General features: G+C 38.0%; 1 protein-coding gene across 3 annotated transcripts in view; it reads right to left on the bottom strand.

The window, feature by feature from the left end:
• Positions 1-12,869, bottom strand: part of XYLB (xylulokinase) — a 78,308-nt gene extending 65,439 nt beyond the window's left edge. For all 3 annotated transcript variants that reach the window (XM_005527759.3, XM_014256724.2, XM_088065117.1), the window contains exons 1-7: positions 12,791-12,869; positions 11,904-11,973; positions 10,424-10,504; positions 9,136-9,222; positions 7,856-7,984; positions 6,531-6,596; positions 3,722-3,794 (exon numbers count right to left, since the gene is read on the bottom strand). In XM_005527759.3, the coding sequence (XP_005527816.2) occupies positions 3,722-3,794; positions 6,531-6,596; positions 7,856-7,984; positions 9,136-9,222; positions 10,424-10,504; positions 11,904-11,915 (448 nt within the window). In that variant the 5' untranslated portion in view covers positions 11,916-11,973; positions 12,791-12,869. The remainder of the gene's footprint in view (positions 1-3,721; positions 3,795-6,530; positions 6,597-7,855; positions 7,985-9,135; positions 9,223-10,423; positions 10,505-11,903; positions 11,974-12,790) is intronic.
• Positions 12,870-13,638: the final 769 nt, after the last annotated feature.

Here is a 13,638-nt window from a genome sequence, read left to right as displayed (position 1 = left end):
AAGGATGCAAATCCCTTTCCTGCCATCAAAATCACAACTACACAGCCAGAAAAGGAAAGATGGCAAGATTTACTCCATCTAATCTCAGTTCCCTATGAGAGATCACTTTTAAATCCAGCCATCTCCTCCTTCCCAGGGTAAACTGTGTCCTGACAAGGTAAACTCAGCCCAGAGTCACCACCTGCACTTTTCAGAGGTGGAGGGTGTGAGCAGCCACATGTCCCATGCTCTCAGGCATAACAGGGCTTTCTACAAGGAAACACACATATCCACAGATTTTCCTGGAAAAGTCCATGATTTAAAAGGCCAAAAACTTCTTCACTAAACTAAAGCAGTGAGGAACAGAATCTTTAAATTCACAGGAATTTTCTACAGAAAGGTTAGCTTTGTTGTTTTCTGCATTTTTTATTGGTTTGTTTTTTTTTAATCTTTCTTGGTCCATACCCCACAAGCCTAAAGAAACATTTCACCAGAATCCTACAATGCAATTTTGCAAGACATTAGGGCAGCCTTCAATCTTTCCTGCTTAAATCAGAAAAGCCTCTAATCTTTATAACTGAATGTTTACATTATACAGAAACAACTTCAATTTATTAACTGGCAGATGCAGTGGCACAAAGACTTTCATGTGCCCTGAGAAAAGAGAGATGAGGCAATTTGCCCCAGCCTCAGAAACTAATTTAAAAAATGTGAAACAACAGTTTTAGAGGAACTATTAATCTATTGAGCTGGATTCATCCTATCCAGCTGTGGGCATGGGAATCTCTAGTCAGTGGAAAATAAAAAACATAGTTGAATGCTCCTCTGATTGTATGAGGAGTGATGCACACAGACTTTCTAACTCTAACACCTCTGCTCTTGATCTACTTCACAAAGTTTAATATACAAAATGAGCAATAATCTGATGAGTAAGGGGAGAAAACAAACAAAAATCAAAGGCAGCCCTTGTACTCATCACCCCATCAGCAGTGAAGGTCAACAACCAAGGCCACAGCACAGTAAGAACTGAGGAAAGGGTCAAAACATGGATTAATAGATTTTCATATTTCACTGCAAACATCACTGACTTTTAGCACAGAAGACCAGGAGCATGATCAGGACTTGCTAATATTTATTACAAATACAAAAGTGTGAGTGCTTGAATGCTTAGAGGGGAAAGGGGAGAATACAAACACTTCCATTACAATGGCCCAACGATGCAGACTAACTGGTTTTATTAATCAACAAAGTAAAGATCAATATTTGGATACGTTTATAAACAGGTAAGTGCATCTGTTTCTGCATTACAGCACTCTGGATCGCCTTTTCAGTGAGCTAAAGCCATGGGAAGTGTAACCACACAAGCTGCAGGAGGAGTAAATTCAGCCCACCACACTCCTTTGGAAATGGCTTCAGTCCAAAACATCCCTTTTTGATAGAACAAAAAACAAGTATGCTAAGCTACAATTTGCCTAAGGCACTTAGTAAAGCATTTCAAAAGATAAAGCTTCTGCAGGTCAAGAGCTGAATTGCTGTTCTTTAAGGTGTCTTCTAAAAGAAACAATGCCCCAAGTGTTCAACTTCTTTAGGCCCCAGATGTATCTTACTTTTAACATCTGCACAATATAAATGAAAATCATTCTCCATTCCACTAGAAGGTAATTTCAGGTTTTTTAAATCAATCACTCAGGGTGCTCAGCCATTCACAAGTGATTTGAACCTTAAAAGATTGGACCTTTAAGAAGAAAAGGAAAAAATCCTGAAACTGAATAGCATATTTCCCACAATGACCTGCAAATTTAGAGAGATAAGTTATTGTGTAGAGCTAAACAATATGACAGGGTCTTTAAAAGACAATATGACCTGAAGTTAAACCTACAGAAATGAAGAATAGGTCTATTATCTGAATATTATTTTGAGAGATGCATTTTAAACTACAATACACAGGTGCTAAGTAAAAGATCAAGTGAATCGCAAGAAATTGTAAATTACAAGAAAACAAGTTTTTCAGCTGCATCCAAATAACTACTGCATCCACTATACTTACATTTTATTACTGGGATTAGAATTTTCTCCCATTATATTAGCAGCAGAAAGGAATGAATGAGGCAAAATATAGCTTGCAAAGCCAAAAAATCTTTTGTCTTGTAAAGAGAACAGTAACATCCTGCTTAGTTCTCTTATCTTTTTTTCACACAAAGATTTAATAATCTTACATGCTCTGAACAGCACATAACATTTATTCAGGTTCTGCAAATATCCATAGGTGTAACAGAACAGGCTCTCCTGGAGCTGTTTGAAAAATGTTACTCATTTTCTAAGAAAATTTTCCAATTAAGGAAATTTTAATTTTCCTTACTTTAAAATACTTTGTTTTCCAACATTTTTTCATGTTCTGAAATTGGAGAAGAATGGCTTTCCTCCACTTTCTTCCAAGCAGAAAAAGTAAAGTAACATTATTAAAAAAAATAAAAAATTAACACAAATTGAAAATACTTTAAATGCTTATAATTTTAAACATTCAAATCAAAATTAACACTTCACTCTCACTGAAAAATAAAAAAAATCAGTATGTTTCTTTATAAGAAAAAGCACCTAAAGATCTCACTATCTCTCTTTGAAAAACAATATGTGGCTGAGCAGCTCAAGTGCTTAGTATTTGGACCTGCTGAGGAGCAAAGTGCAAATCTCCAAAGAGTTATTGTTGCCAATAATACACAAAAAAAAAATAAAATTCAGATGTGGAAATACTTGGCTAAAAGGACTGGACCAGAAAACAGATAAAATAATCTCACAAGTGTTATGAAATAAGCATGGATTGCTTTGCCATTTCTGAGGTCTCAAGTATAACTGGAAGCTCTGATAGCAAGTAAGTTGTCCATTAGCTAAAATTGATGTGTCTTGTCTTTTCCTGTAAGATTTGATGGAATAACAAAGGAGAAAAAATGAATTGGTTTTAACTCATGGGTGTGAACCACATCTCTATAATGCAAAAAATTCCACAGAGAGCCTTGTTATCTAACCTTTCAGCTCTGAAATATATCTTCTCTTAGTTTCAGAGCAGAAATCAGAAAAGCTATTTAGAAATAACAGCAGAGCTCCCAGGAAAATGCTTTCCTTTGTAACTGCCATTTAAAATTGTCATTTAAAAGCCGGATAACTGAGATAATACACAACAGAACAGACAGTAGTCTTGTCACTTTTTTGTCTTTGTTATGATGAATGGAGATATATAGAAGATTTCTTTTTTCAACTGGGTTTAGTACATTTTGCTTTATTTATGCTTTTTTTCCTGGTTCATTTTGAAAATATATTTCTGTTGTAGATACACACTCCAGTTAGGTGGGGAAAAAAATCATCACAGTATACATCATGTTCACATCCTGTGCACCTCTGAGCTAAACCAGCAAAACCAAAGAAATATCAGAACTCTGAAGTTTAGTTTAATATTCCACAACTTTCTGATGCTTCTAAACAATCTTTCACCACTCCTGTACACATCACAAAATAATGAAAAAAGCTGTAATTACTTTTAGGAAGCTTTTCTGTGGATCCATTTGATGGGAAGTGGGAATCAGTATGATGGGGATAGATAAGCCTAGCAAACAACAAACCCAAAGAAGTAATATACTTGTCATTAAAATTTAAAGATTGAAAACAAATTCTAGAGACCTTGTCCCCCATCTACATAATGCAGGGATGGAAAGAAAAATTTCCTTGTTAAACTGTTATTAACACTTACCATCACTGTAATCAATGGGTGCATAAGTTCCTAGGAAAAGGGAAGCTGCAAAGCTACTGACCAAAGAGATTCTCTGAAAAAGAAAAAAAATTGGGAAATAGTGAGTCACATCAGTATTCACTTCAAAGAAAGTAAGTGGAAAGCAAATAAAGTAATTGGAAGCAGCAAATGTTAATAGATGCCTAAGGTTAAGCCCAGAATGGACTCAAAAATACACCTAGGAGGATTATTCAGCTCTGACCATCACAGTAATACAGCACATATCAATCTGAAAGTAAACCCATGATAAAAGATGTTAATAGCTCTGCCTTCTGAAACATGCAAAACACACCTAGTATGTTTGCATATTCTGTTAGCATGAATCCACAACTTCAGTATATCACAGAATCTCATTTTCAAAGAAAAATACTTTCTAAAATAAAACCACACACATGCAAAAAAAAAAAAAGAAAAAACCCACCTGTGTCTTGATGACAGGGGAAATGCTCAGAACCATGTTCTGCCCCACCCACAGCACAGGTCTGTAAGCTTTTAGAAGCTCTGGCAAAGCTCTGAGAGCACCTTTAGCACCTCTTCATGACCCCTTGCCTTCCTTCCAGCTGAGACCCTAGACCTCCCAGGAGTTTCTCCCAGGAGCTGGTAATAATCAGTTTTGAACTGAGCCATTGCCTGCAGCTCTGCCTCAGGGCATGCTCCAACTGCCTGAAATCCAGCTGTAGGGCTGGCCAAAAAATGCCCCATGTGACACAAGACACTGATCCACCATGAACCTGCTTCCTCTTCACATCTGCTGTGTGAACTATGAAGTTAACCAGCCACCACCAGGCTTTCTGCATGATCAAGTATTGTCTGTTCCCAAGAAGCTAGCACAAAAGCAGACAAATTTCTCATTCTGTGCTGTGACTTGCTCAGAAGAAATATGGTTGTCACCCAATAACTAAACAGAATCAAACCTCTACTGGTGGAGTGAGCCAGAAGTGACAGGTTTTTTTATTAATGATCACAAAGCCACTGCTTCACACAGCATTCAAGGGCAGCCTATAACTAGAGCTCTAAGAGATGATTGTAATGGCCAGGAAATTTAATGATGCACTTGCTCTTCATGCATCTCTCCTCAAGAATATATCACATTGTGCTCAGATAACAAAGGCTACCTTCTGTGGTGCCCCAGTGGGTAGTAGCTGCCTGAAATGGAAGGAAAAAAGGATGAAGTTAAACTGTAAATCAGCCAGCCAGTTTAGCAAGCTGACCTACAGAAGCAAAAACATCCACCTTCCACATGTCATTGAGACTGCCAAGCTGTTAAGTGCTCCTTGAGGGTCCCCAAGAGCAGCTCTGGCAGAGAGATATTTTGTGCTTGAACACACCTTGCATAAGCTTTATTGCTAAAATTTGCCATCAGTTCAAACAGGCCCCAAGGTCCGAAATTGGTCTAACCAGTTCTCAGTTCCATGGACTCATGAAATGAACTGCTTCATACAGAGGTGAGATTTAAAAAAAATAAAACACAAAAAAAAAATTATTAATGCTATCGAGAACTGAAGGAATGGAAAACCAGGTCTTCCTTACTTCCTTACTTATTTCTCTTTGTACAAAAGGGGTCTATGTTTCTCCTTTTCCAGTCAGTGGGAACTTCACCAGACTGTCACAACTTCTCAAATATGATGGATAATGGCTTAGCCACTTCATCCACCAGTTCCCTCAGGACCCATGGAAGTATCTCATCAGGTTCCATGGACTTGTACATCTTCAGGTTCCTTAGATGGTCTTGATCTTCTCCTACACTAGGTGGTTCTCAATTGTCCCAGCCGCTGCCTTTGCCTGCTGTGACAGGTGATGTGGCTGGAACTCTTGCCAGTGAAGGCCAAGGCAAAAAAGCCATTGAGTGCCTGGCCTTCCTCACAGCCTGGGTAACCAGGTCTCCCATTTCCTTTTGGAGAGGGCCAACATTTTTCAAAGTCTTCCTTTCACCACTGACATACCTATAAATGCTTTTCTTGTTGCCCTTGATGTCCCTGGCCAGATTTAATTTTGTCAGGGTTTTAGCTTTCCCAACCTGATCCCTGACTACTCAAACAACCTCTCAGTATTCCTGCCAGGCTACTGCCTTTATTTCCACCTACTGTAGGCTTCCTTTTTGTGTTTGAATCTGTCCAGGAGCAATTTGTTCATCCACACAGGCCTCCTGATGTTTTTGCCTGACTTAATCTTAGTTGGGATGCATCACTCCAGAGCTTGGAGAAGGTGATCCTTGAATATTAACCAGGTTAGGAGAGCCTGTATCCTTCCATTCCAACACTCCAGGAGGCATCCCACCACATCTCCATGATGCCAAAAGGATCATAACCCTCTAACTTCCATTTATTCCCTGTGCCATGTGTGTTTGCCCAGATATTTAATCTGGATTGCCAATGAAGGTGACTTTACTGGCTGCTGCTGTCCTTCAGGTGCTCTCCTGCTGACTTGTCATCCCTCTCCAGGCTTTGGGTATATCTCTTTCTGGTACTGGCATCAAACTGGTAGGAGTGGGTTGGTCTGAGGTTCTCCTCCCCCAACAACTTCAGTTTAAAGCTCTATTCACCAGCTTGAGAAATCTAACACTCAAAGTAGAACTGATGTCTGATTTTTATCTGCCTAACTACTAATAATTTAACAAAATTAAAAAATAAAAAATTCAATTTTCATCTTAAATTCAAACACAAGAAGCAGAATAATCTTTAGCAAAAGGTCTGTAAAAACATCTGTACAAAATTAATTTTAAAAGATTTTCAACCGTGTTTTCCAATAAGGGAATTGAAGTTAAGCCAACCTCAGTTTGCTTGTAGACCTCAGGATTCTGGCTGTAAATCTTTGCTATCTGGTTTCCTGTAAAACGCTGAAAAAGAAATGCAAATGCTTAGAAACACAAACCCTAAATGGAGTCAATAATCATTAACTCTGTGTAATGAGTTCAGAACATTGCACTTTGGATATTTAATTTGCCTGATGCATGATGAAAGTCAGTGCACAGCAGGCAATCTGCACTAAACAGGGTATAACACATAGTCTCATTATGAGAATTTTGTTCACCTTTTGAAAAAAAGGCATGTGGAAAAGCATTACTATCCATAATTTACATTTCAGAAATGACAGTTCAATGGAATGAATCACACTTATTCTGTGCACAGGAACCAGCACAATTCAAATGCTGCCTTCAAATCCTTGAAAAGGTTTAAGCTGCACAATCTATGTACCTGCCTGTGAAGCAGGTGAATTGAAATTAAAGCAAGAAGTTTCATACTCAAAGCAGAAACTCCAGCACAGGCTAAAAACAGCTGTGAGAATATTTATTTTTCATCCACGTACTATGTCAAAAAATAAAAAAAAACCTTCTAGCATTGAAACCTTAACATTTAACAAGTAAAAAATAAACTGTTAGCGGTACACAAAGTCTGGTTTCAACAGCGAACATAAACTTTGCATGATGATTGAGAAACAGAAACATCAGTTCGGGAGGTTAAAGCGTTACTCTGTTGAACCAAGAGTATGAGCAGCCAGGTGCTGAGATGCCTGGAGAGCAGCCCCGCTCCCACTTCACAAGGCATTGTCACAGTTACAAGGAGGGAAGACTCAGGCAGAGGAAACAAGTAACAATGTACCTCTGACAGTGTCCCAAACTTCCTAATCACTTCCCTTAGGTCAACAGCTGCCTGTTAGCCTCCAGGGACTATTAAAAGACCAATATTTTAATTGCAGAAGTTTCCTAGAGCAGCGATGCACAAATAGGTGGAAGGATTTACCCTAAACAAACCGGGTTTCCATCCCAATAGAAATGTGGCTACACAAGCTGTTCCCAGGGAACAACCAGGCCCTGAGACTTTAAGCATGGTCACCCAACACTGTATTTGGAAACCACTGGCCAAATGCTCACTCCAACTGCCTCCTGCTTCAAAATTTCCAGTGTTTGGTTCATTTCATTGTAAAATTTCCGTATCTTCCTTTGTGAGACTAATGCAAAACAATGGTTGGAGTTTCTCCAAAAGCTCTGTCTTTCATAGTTAATGGCTGATGGTTACCTGCTGCAGTTCCCTGTGAGGATAGAATTGTTTCTATCACAAGATTCTGCTGGGGACTTTCTCCCCATCCATTCCTTACCTCATAGGCCCGGGAGCCAGTGACAGTCGCCAGGGGCTGGGCTCCCCCCATAGCTTTCTCCAGCGCTCTGCACTGGGAGGCTGTGCTGGAATCCATCCAGATGGGACTGTTACTGACTGAAAAACAGCCCTGTCATAAAGAACACCCTTTATTAGGAAGTCTGATCTCTGAGAAGTCCCTGCTAGAGCAATAAAAATACAGCAGCCCTACGTATCAGCTCCCAGCTCAGTTCTCTGACATGCCTTCTGCCATTCTCTCAACAATTACAGAAATCAGATATCAGATATTGGGTAGAATGTTGGTCAGTGATGAAAAGTTCAGCCCAAATTTTACCTCAGTGGGAAACAACATTCTTTTTCTGCTGTCACTTCACAGACCCTGCAGCACGATGTCTCAGTACATCCTCTGGTAGCCAAAACCCCAGCCCCTTTTAGAACTCTGCAAACCATCAGATTATCTTCCTACAGCTCTACTAACACATTTGTCTTTAATGCATAGCAACCTGGAAATACAACTGAGGCTTAATATGCCATTTATTCCATCATTTTAATGCCATTTCCATGAGTTTTGCACAGATGAGATGGTTATAAAACCAATGATTTAACACATCAGTTACACAACAGTCTCCCTTTCAACATAAATCTGTCCTTTCTGACCCTGAAGTAAGGAAAAAAGGGTCTTCCAGAAGAAAGCTAAGTCCTCACAGGCTTTTTTTTTGAATAACAGCTTGTCAAGTGTGTGTTCAAAGCTCAGCAATCAGACACATACAAAATGCTGAGGTTCAACAAGGTACTTGGTTAGGATTTTAAGTCCACACAACATTACACTTACATTTTTCAGAGGTAAGTGCAAACTGGTCTTTTTAAAATAGATATATTTTCTTATTAAATCATCTGCACATCCTCCAAGGAAAATCAGTTACAGTGTGGTCTTTTACACCACAATTTTTTCGTTAATATCAATATATTAAAAATGTAAAATATTTACAGATTGTTTACAAAAATATTACATTTTCTAGAAGAACAAAGAGACTGTTACTTTGACACAGAAAGATTCTGTGGGGATATCCACTGGCACCTGTAAGCTTTTAAAGCAGAACACACTGTCATTCAGGAAAAAATAAAATGTCAAAAGCCCTGCAACTGAAGGAATAACTACTACATTTCATTTATGCTGGAGGGGCTTGCAGCCCAGCCAAACAAGAGGAAGAAGAAAAGCAATGTGTAAGGATCAGAAAAAGGACAATGTAGCCCTCCCTTCAGAGCTTTTGTGCATCTTACCTTTAGTGATTGATGTAAAGGCAGTTCAGATGGTGCATTCTTTAAAATCTGGATGCTTCCTTTTTTCCAGTACACACTCCCATGTTGCTGTAGGAAATACAGAAACAGGGGATGGAGATGCCCTCCTAAGCCTCAAAGTTCATACCCTGATTTTACATTCTAAGGAACAAAAGAACTTTCTCCAAACTAGCACCAAAAAATGGCCCATTTCAAATCAAGGGTCTCATTAAAAACTCTTATGTAAGACTGAGCAAAGCAGACACTAAACCAGAACATTATTTTGAACTACAGAATTTTCTAGTGGGAACAATTATTGTACTGCTAATGTCATTAGATAGTTATTTGAGGGTTCTTTGAGCTGCAGCCAGAGCTCCACAGTCAAGGTTTAGTTCTGTGCTATTACAAGCCTGCCCCCCTTGCTGGAGGAAGGCAAAATAAAGGGAATAGGGGAAGTCTGGAAATGTGCTCCCTTTTTTCACTGGAGTAAGGTGGGGTTACTTGGCAGTCCCCAGCTTGTGCTCCACTGAAGAATACCAGCTCTGATTTTCAGACACTTTGTTCAGACTTTCAACTGCAATCAATGGAACACGGAGATAAAAGCAAGGGTTTTGATTAATTAGTCCCAGATACATCAAGATGAATAACCTAAACCTCGCACGTCAGAATTAGCAATTGCTTTGGTGCTGTCTTCACCCTGAATATCATCTGTGAAAGTTATAAAAGCTTTTGTTGATTCATTGGAGTACTAGGAGGAGACTGGCTAACTGACTAAAAGTCAGGGTGGGTTTTATAAATCTCAAAAAAAGGCATTATGCACTACAGGCTAAATCACAACACCATTTTTGTAATTTCTGCATAATTTTTGCTGTTTCTGGGCAGATGCCTGTCCTAGCCAACAAAAAACTGCTCAGTAGGATGTTACTGTGCTTTTAGCAGACTGCTCCTTGCTGTTTCTCCTAGCCCATTTTCCACAAGCACCTGGATGCTCTGAAATTCAAAATGAACAAAGAATTAAAACAAAGTGAAGCCAAGCAGGTCTGCACTATGCTGATCTAAATAATTGCACAGCAATAAACCTCATCCTCCACTCCCACAATCTTCTAGTGATTGTTGTGTGTGCTTCAGGTCTCTGGTTCCCCTGAGGAATGTCTGTGGATGCTTATGTAGAAGTTGAGGTCTTATTTTATGCCTTTACAGTCTTCTGCCATTCAATTGTTTAAATTTATCACTCTACCTTATACTTTGTCAAATAAATACAGTAAAACTGAACTTTTCTGTACAAACTAACCTGGCCAGCACCAGACAAAGCTCTGATCTGAGAGAAGTTAAAGCCTGAAGACTTCATCTTTTCCAAGATCATATCCAGAGCCTACAACAACAAACAGAATCACAAATGACAGTAACGAGCTATCAAATTATGCATACTCACAATCTGGAATTAAACAGTAAATTCATGTCATCACTGATAAGAGTTCATTGGCAGATAATGAAAAATTAGTTAATGACTATGGACTTCTCAAAAATCTGCATAAATTAATTTATTAAGTGAGAGTCCATAAAAGAAAAGTTGAGTCACACGGGAAAAATAAGATCTTTAAAGAAACTGAATCACAAAGATCCATTCTTTGAATCCTAAATAAGAGACAAAAATTAAAGAATTCCAATTAATTAAAAAGCACTTTAAGAGTGCTAGACACAAAGCAAGATTATCTTTTTCTGTTCTTACTTTTGAAAATCCATGAAATCTTAATAGGGTACACCCTGCACCCCATCCTACAAGATGATAAGCTCAATGTCAGTGCCTCCAGTGTCAACAAATTCACAGATTCTTTAACAGACAGATAATTCAAGTGATTTTAGCATGTGATTTCAAGCATCTAGGTAAATTTTGTTCTTTACACATTTTCCTGAAGTTTAAAACCAAAAATTAATCTATTTTTAAGTAGTTTAATTTAGATCAACATTTCCCAGACTCTCTTGACAAATGAACCACTGCAAGACTTCCAAAGAAACATCATATATACCTATCTCATCATACTATTAATTTAATAATTACAACAGTTCCTCTTCATTATGGTTCAAAAAACCAGCTGCAAGCAAATTTACCAAACCTTTGTCAGCTACTGTGGATCACTAACTGGGGGTTCTGTGACCTTTCAAATATTTTAACAATTCAAATCCCTCTAGTGAGACAAATTTACATAGTACCATGTAAGTGTTGCAGAATCTGCACAGAAGTAAGGAAGGCCTTATTTTAAAATAGAAAAAAAATTTGTACTTCAAAATAAACATCAGTCAAAGTTACTGTGGATCAGTGAATAAATTGCCCTTTCACCACGTACCAGTTGTAACATCAACTGGTGAGCAAAGCTTATTCTAAACAAAATAGTTTAAGTAACCTGGGAGCTACAAAAACACATTTCAGGAAGGCAAAGTGACAGCTGCCCTATTTGTGTATGAGGGGGAAAAAAACAGTCTTTATTTCAAATGAAGAAAAGTCAGGAAGGAATATCTCACATATAGAATGCTGTAATAGTAGTGAGTGAAGAAACAAACAAAAAAAACCCATCAAAATGTTAGCAATTTCTACTATGTTTGTTGATAGCATTACTATTTGCATACCAAAGACATAGAACAACACTTCAAAGAAACAGAATGTAAGCAAAAGGACTATGTTGATTTGAGTGATGGGTTCCACTATTCTCACAATAAACTTTCATTTCTGTAACAGCAAGGAAAAATTTGATCCATATAAAGGCTGTTCATACCTTGACCCACATAAGCACTGGTGAAGTGACTGTCAGTCTGTCACTGTGAATATAGACTCCACCTTGAGTCCTATAGAAAAACAGGATTTTCTCTTGGTAAATTCAGCATTTTTTTTTTTCCTTGCCAAGCACAGTTCTTCAAGTTCATTAATGACCAAAGAGAATTTGCAATGCTTTTATGTTAAGAGCACAGATCTGTGTTTCAAACATGAAAAAGTAAAAGCCAGCTCCTAGGAGGTGACACATTTGACCCAATTGCAAAGTAAGTGATTTTCAAGGAAAGGCCCTGATCCTGAAGATCTGGGATAAAATCCATTGCTGATACTGCTCATTGGCTCCATGTAATTCATAGTTTTTTCTGTCACAATTAGTGACTTGAACCTCAAAGATGAAGTTCAATTTTTGCTGTTAAACCATCAAGTAAATAAATGTGTATTATAGAAACTTATGACTGGAGGATGACATTTGTCAATTCTAGCCTATTGTTTAAGTAAGAAAATATTGTCATCCTATATCTTAACAACTGAATTTATCTCCAAATGCCTTTTAGGTGTTCCCCTCACACAATTTACATGCTGTTCTGAGAGCATCCCACCCACTCATGTCCACAAGTCTGAAGTTCCAAAAGAAAATTAATGGTTTATTTATACATAATATTTTGGGGTATATTTTCTTAATTTATTTCCTATTGGGAGCTCTTGTTACATTTAAATGCAAGGAAAGCAAGAGCATATACTACCCTTGCAGAGTGAGAAACAGGAACATGGCATGACTTTTTCTATTCCTCCACACATATCAGTGAGACCAAATAGAGTAACAGTCCCCTCACCCCAATCTCCAAAGCTTTATTATTACCCAAGTAAAATATAAAATATAAAAAGCCTTACTTAAATTCTGGAAGGTCCTTATCAAAATGAACATTATCCTCGTAAATGACCCTCAGCTGTTCATCAATAGCAATGACTTTCAACTAGAAGATATAAAACAGGAAGTTAACAAAATCTAGCAATAATTGAATAGCATTGATGACTCATTTATAATAATTTAATTCCCACAGACAAAATGAAAAAAAAAAAAATCACCCCAATCCATACAACTCACTGAAAGTAGGGCATAATTTTACATTAAACAAGTTATTATGTGATTTTCCAGCACGTCACCTATTCAGAAACATGTGGGTTTGTTTGTTTGTATTTTCTTTCTCCTGTAATGCACAAGATTGGGCTACAGGCATGTGCTAAAGAACAGCAAACATATTACCAGGTTCATAGCTTGCATCACAGTAGCCAGTTTTTCCAATTCCTCCAAAGAATACAGTATTTCAGATTAAAGGCGTCATACACCCTCCTTTTTTGTCACCTCCTTTTTTTTGCCTCATCTTACCAAGGAACCTTACAGACCCTTTAGGGTATCTTGAACACTTTTCCTGCTCCCCAGACGCTGAGCAAATCAAACTCTGCCCATTTGGCAAAGCTCAGAGGGCATTACACAAATGTATTTTGAGCTACTGCAACAGAAAGCAACATGGCCAACTCCATGAACCTGAGATCTCTTGTAAGCATTGAATTAGAAGGGTACCACAACCTTTCCTCATCTGTCTTTAGTTAAGTTCACCTAGTTCTGAAGAAAGACAGTAAGAGCTGAGAAGAAAAGCAAAAGGGAAGCTCATATTCTGTGCCTATTTCAACCAGGGGGAAAGTGCAAACTGCAGCTAAAGGAATTGATAAAAAAAACC

The sequence above is a fragment of the Pseudopodoces humilis genome, chromosome 1 (assembly GCF_049639895.1).
Source record: "Pseudopodoces humilis isolate 2021_Gansu_Grassland_sample_001 chromosome 1, ASM4963989v1, whole genome shotgun sequence".
Classification (NCBI taxonomy): domain Eukaryota; kingdom Metazoa; phylum Chordata; class Aves; order Passeriformes; family Paridae; genus Pseudopodoces; species Pseudopodoces humilis.
This window is presented reverse-complemented; position numbering and strand designations above follow the sequence as displayed.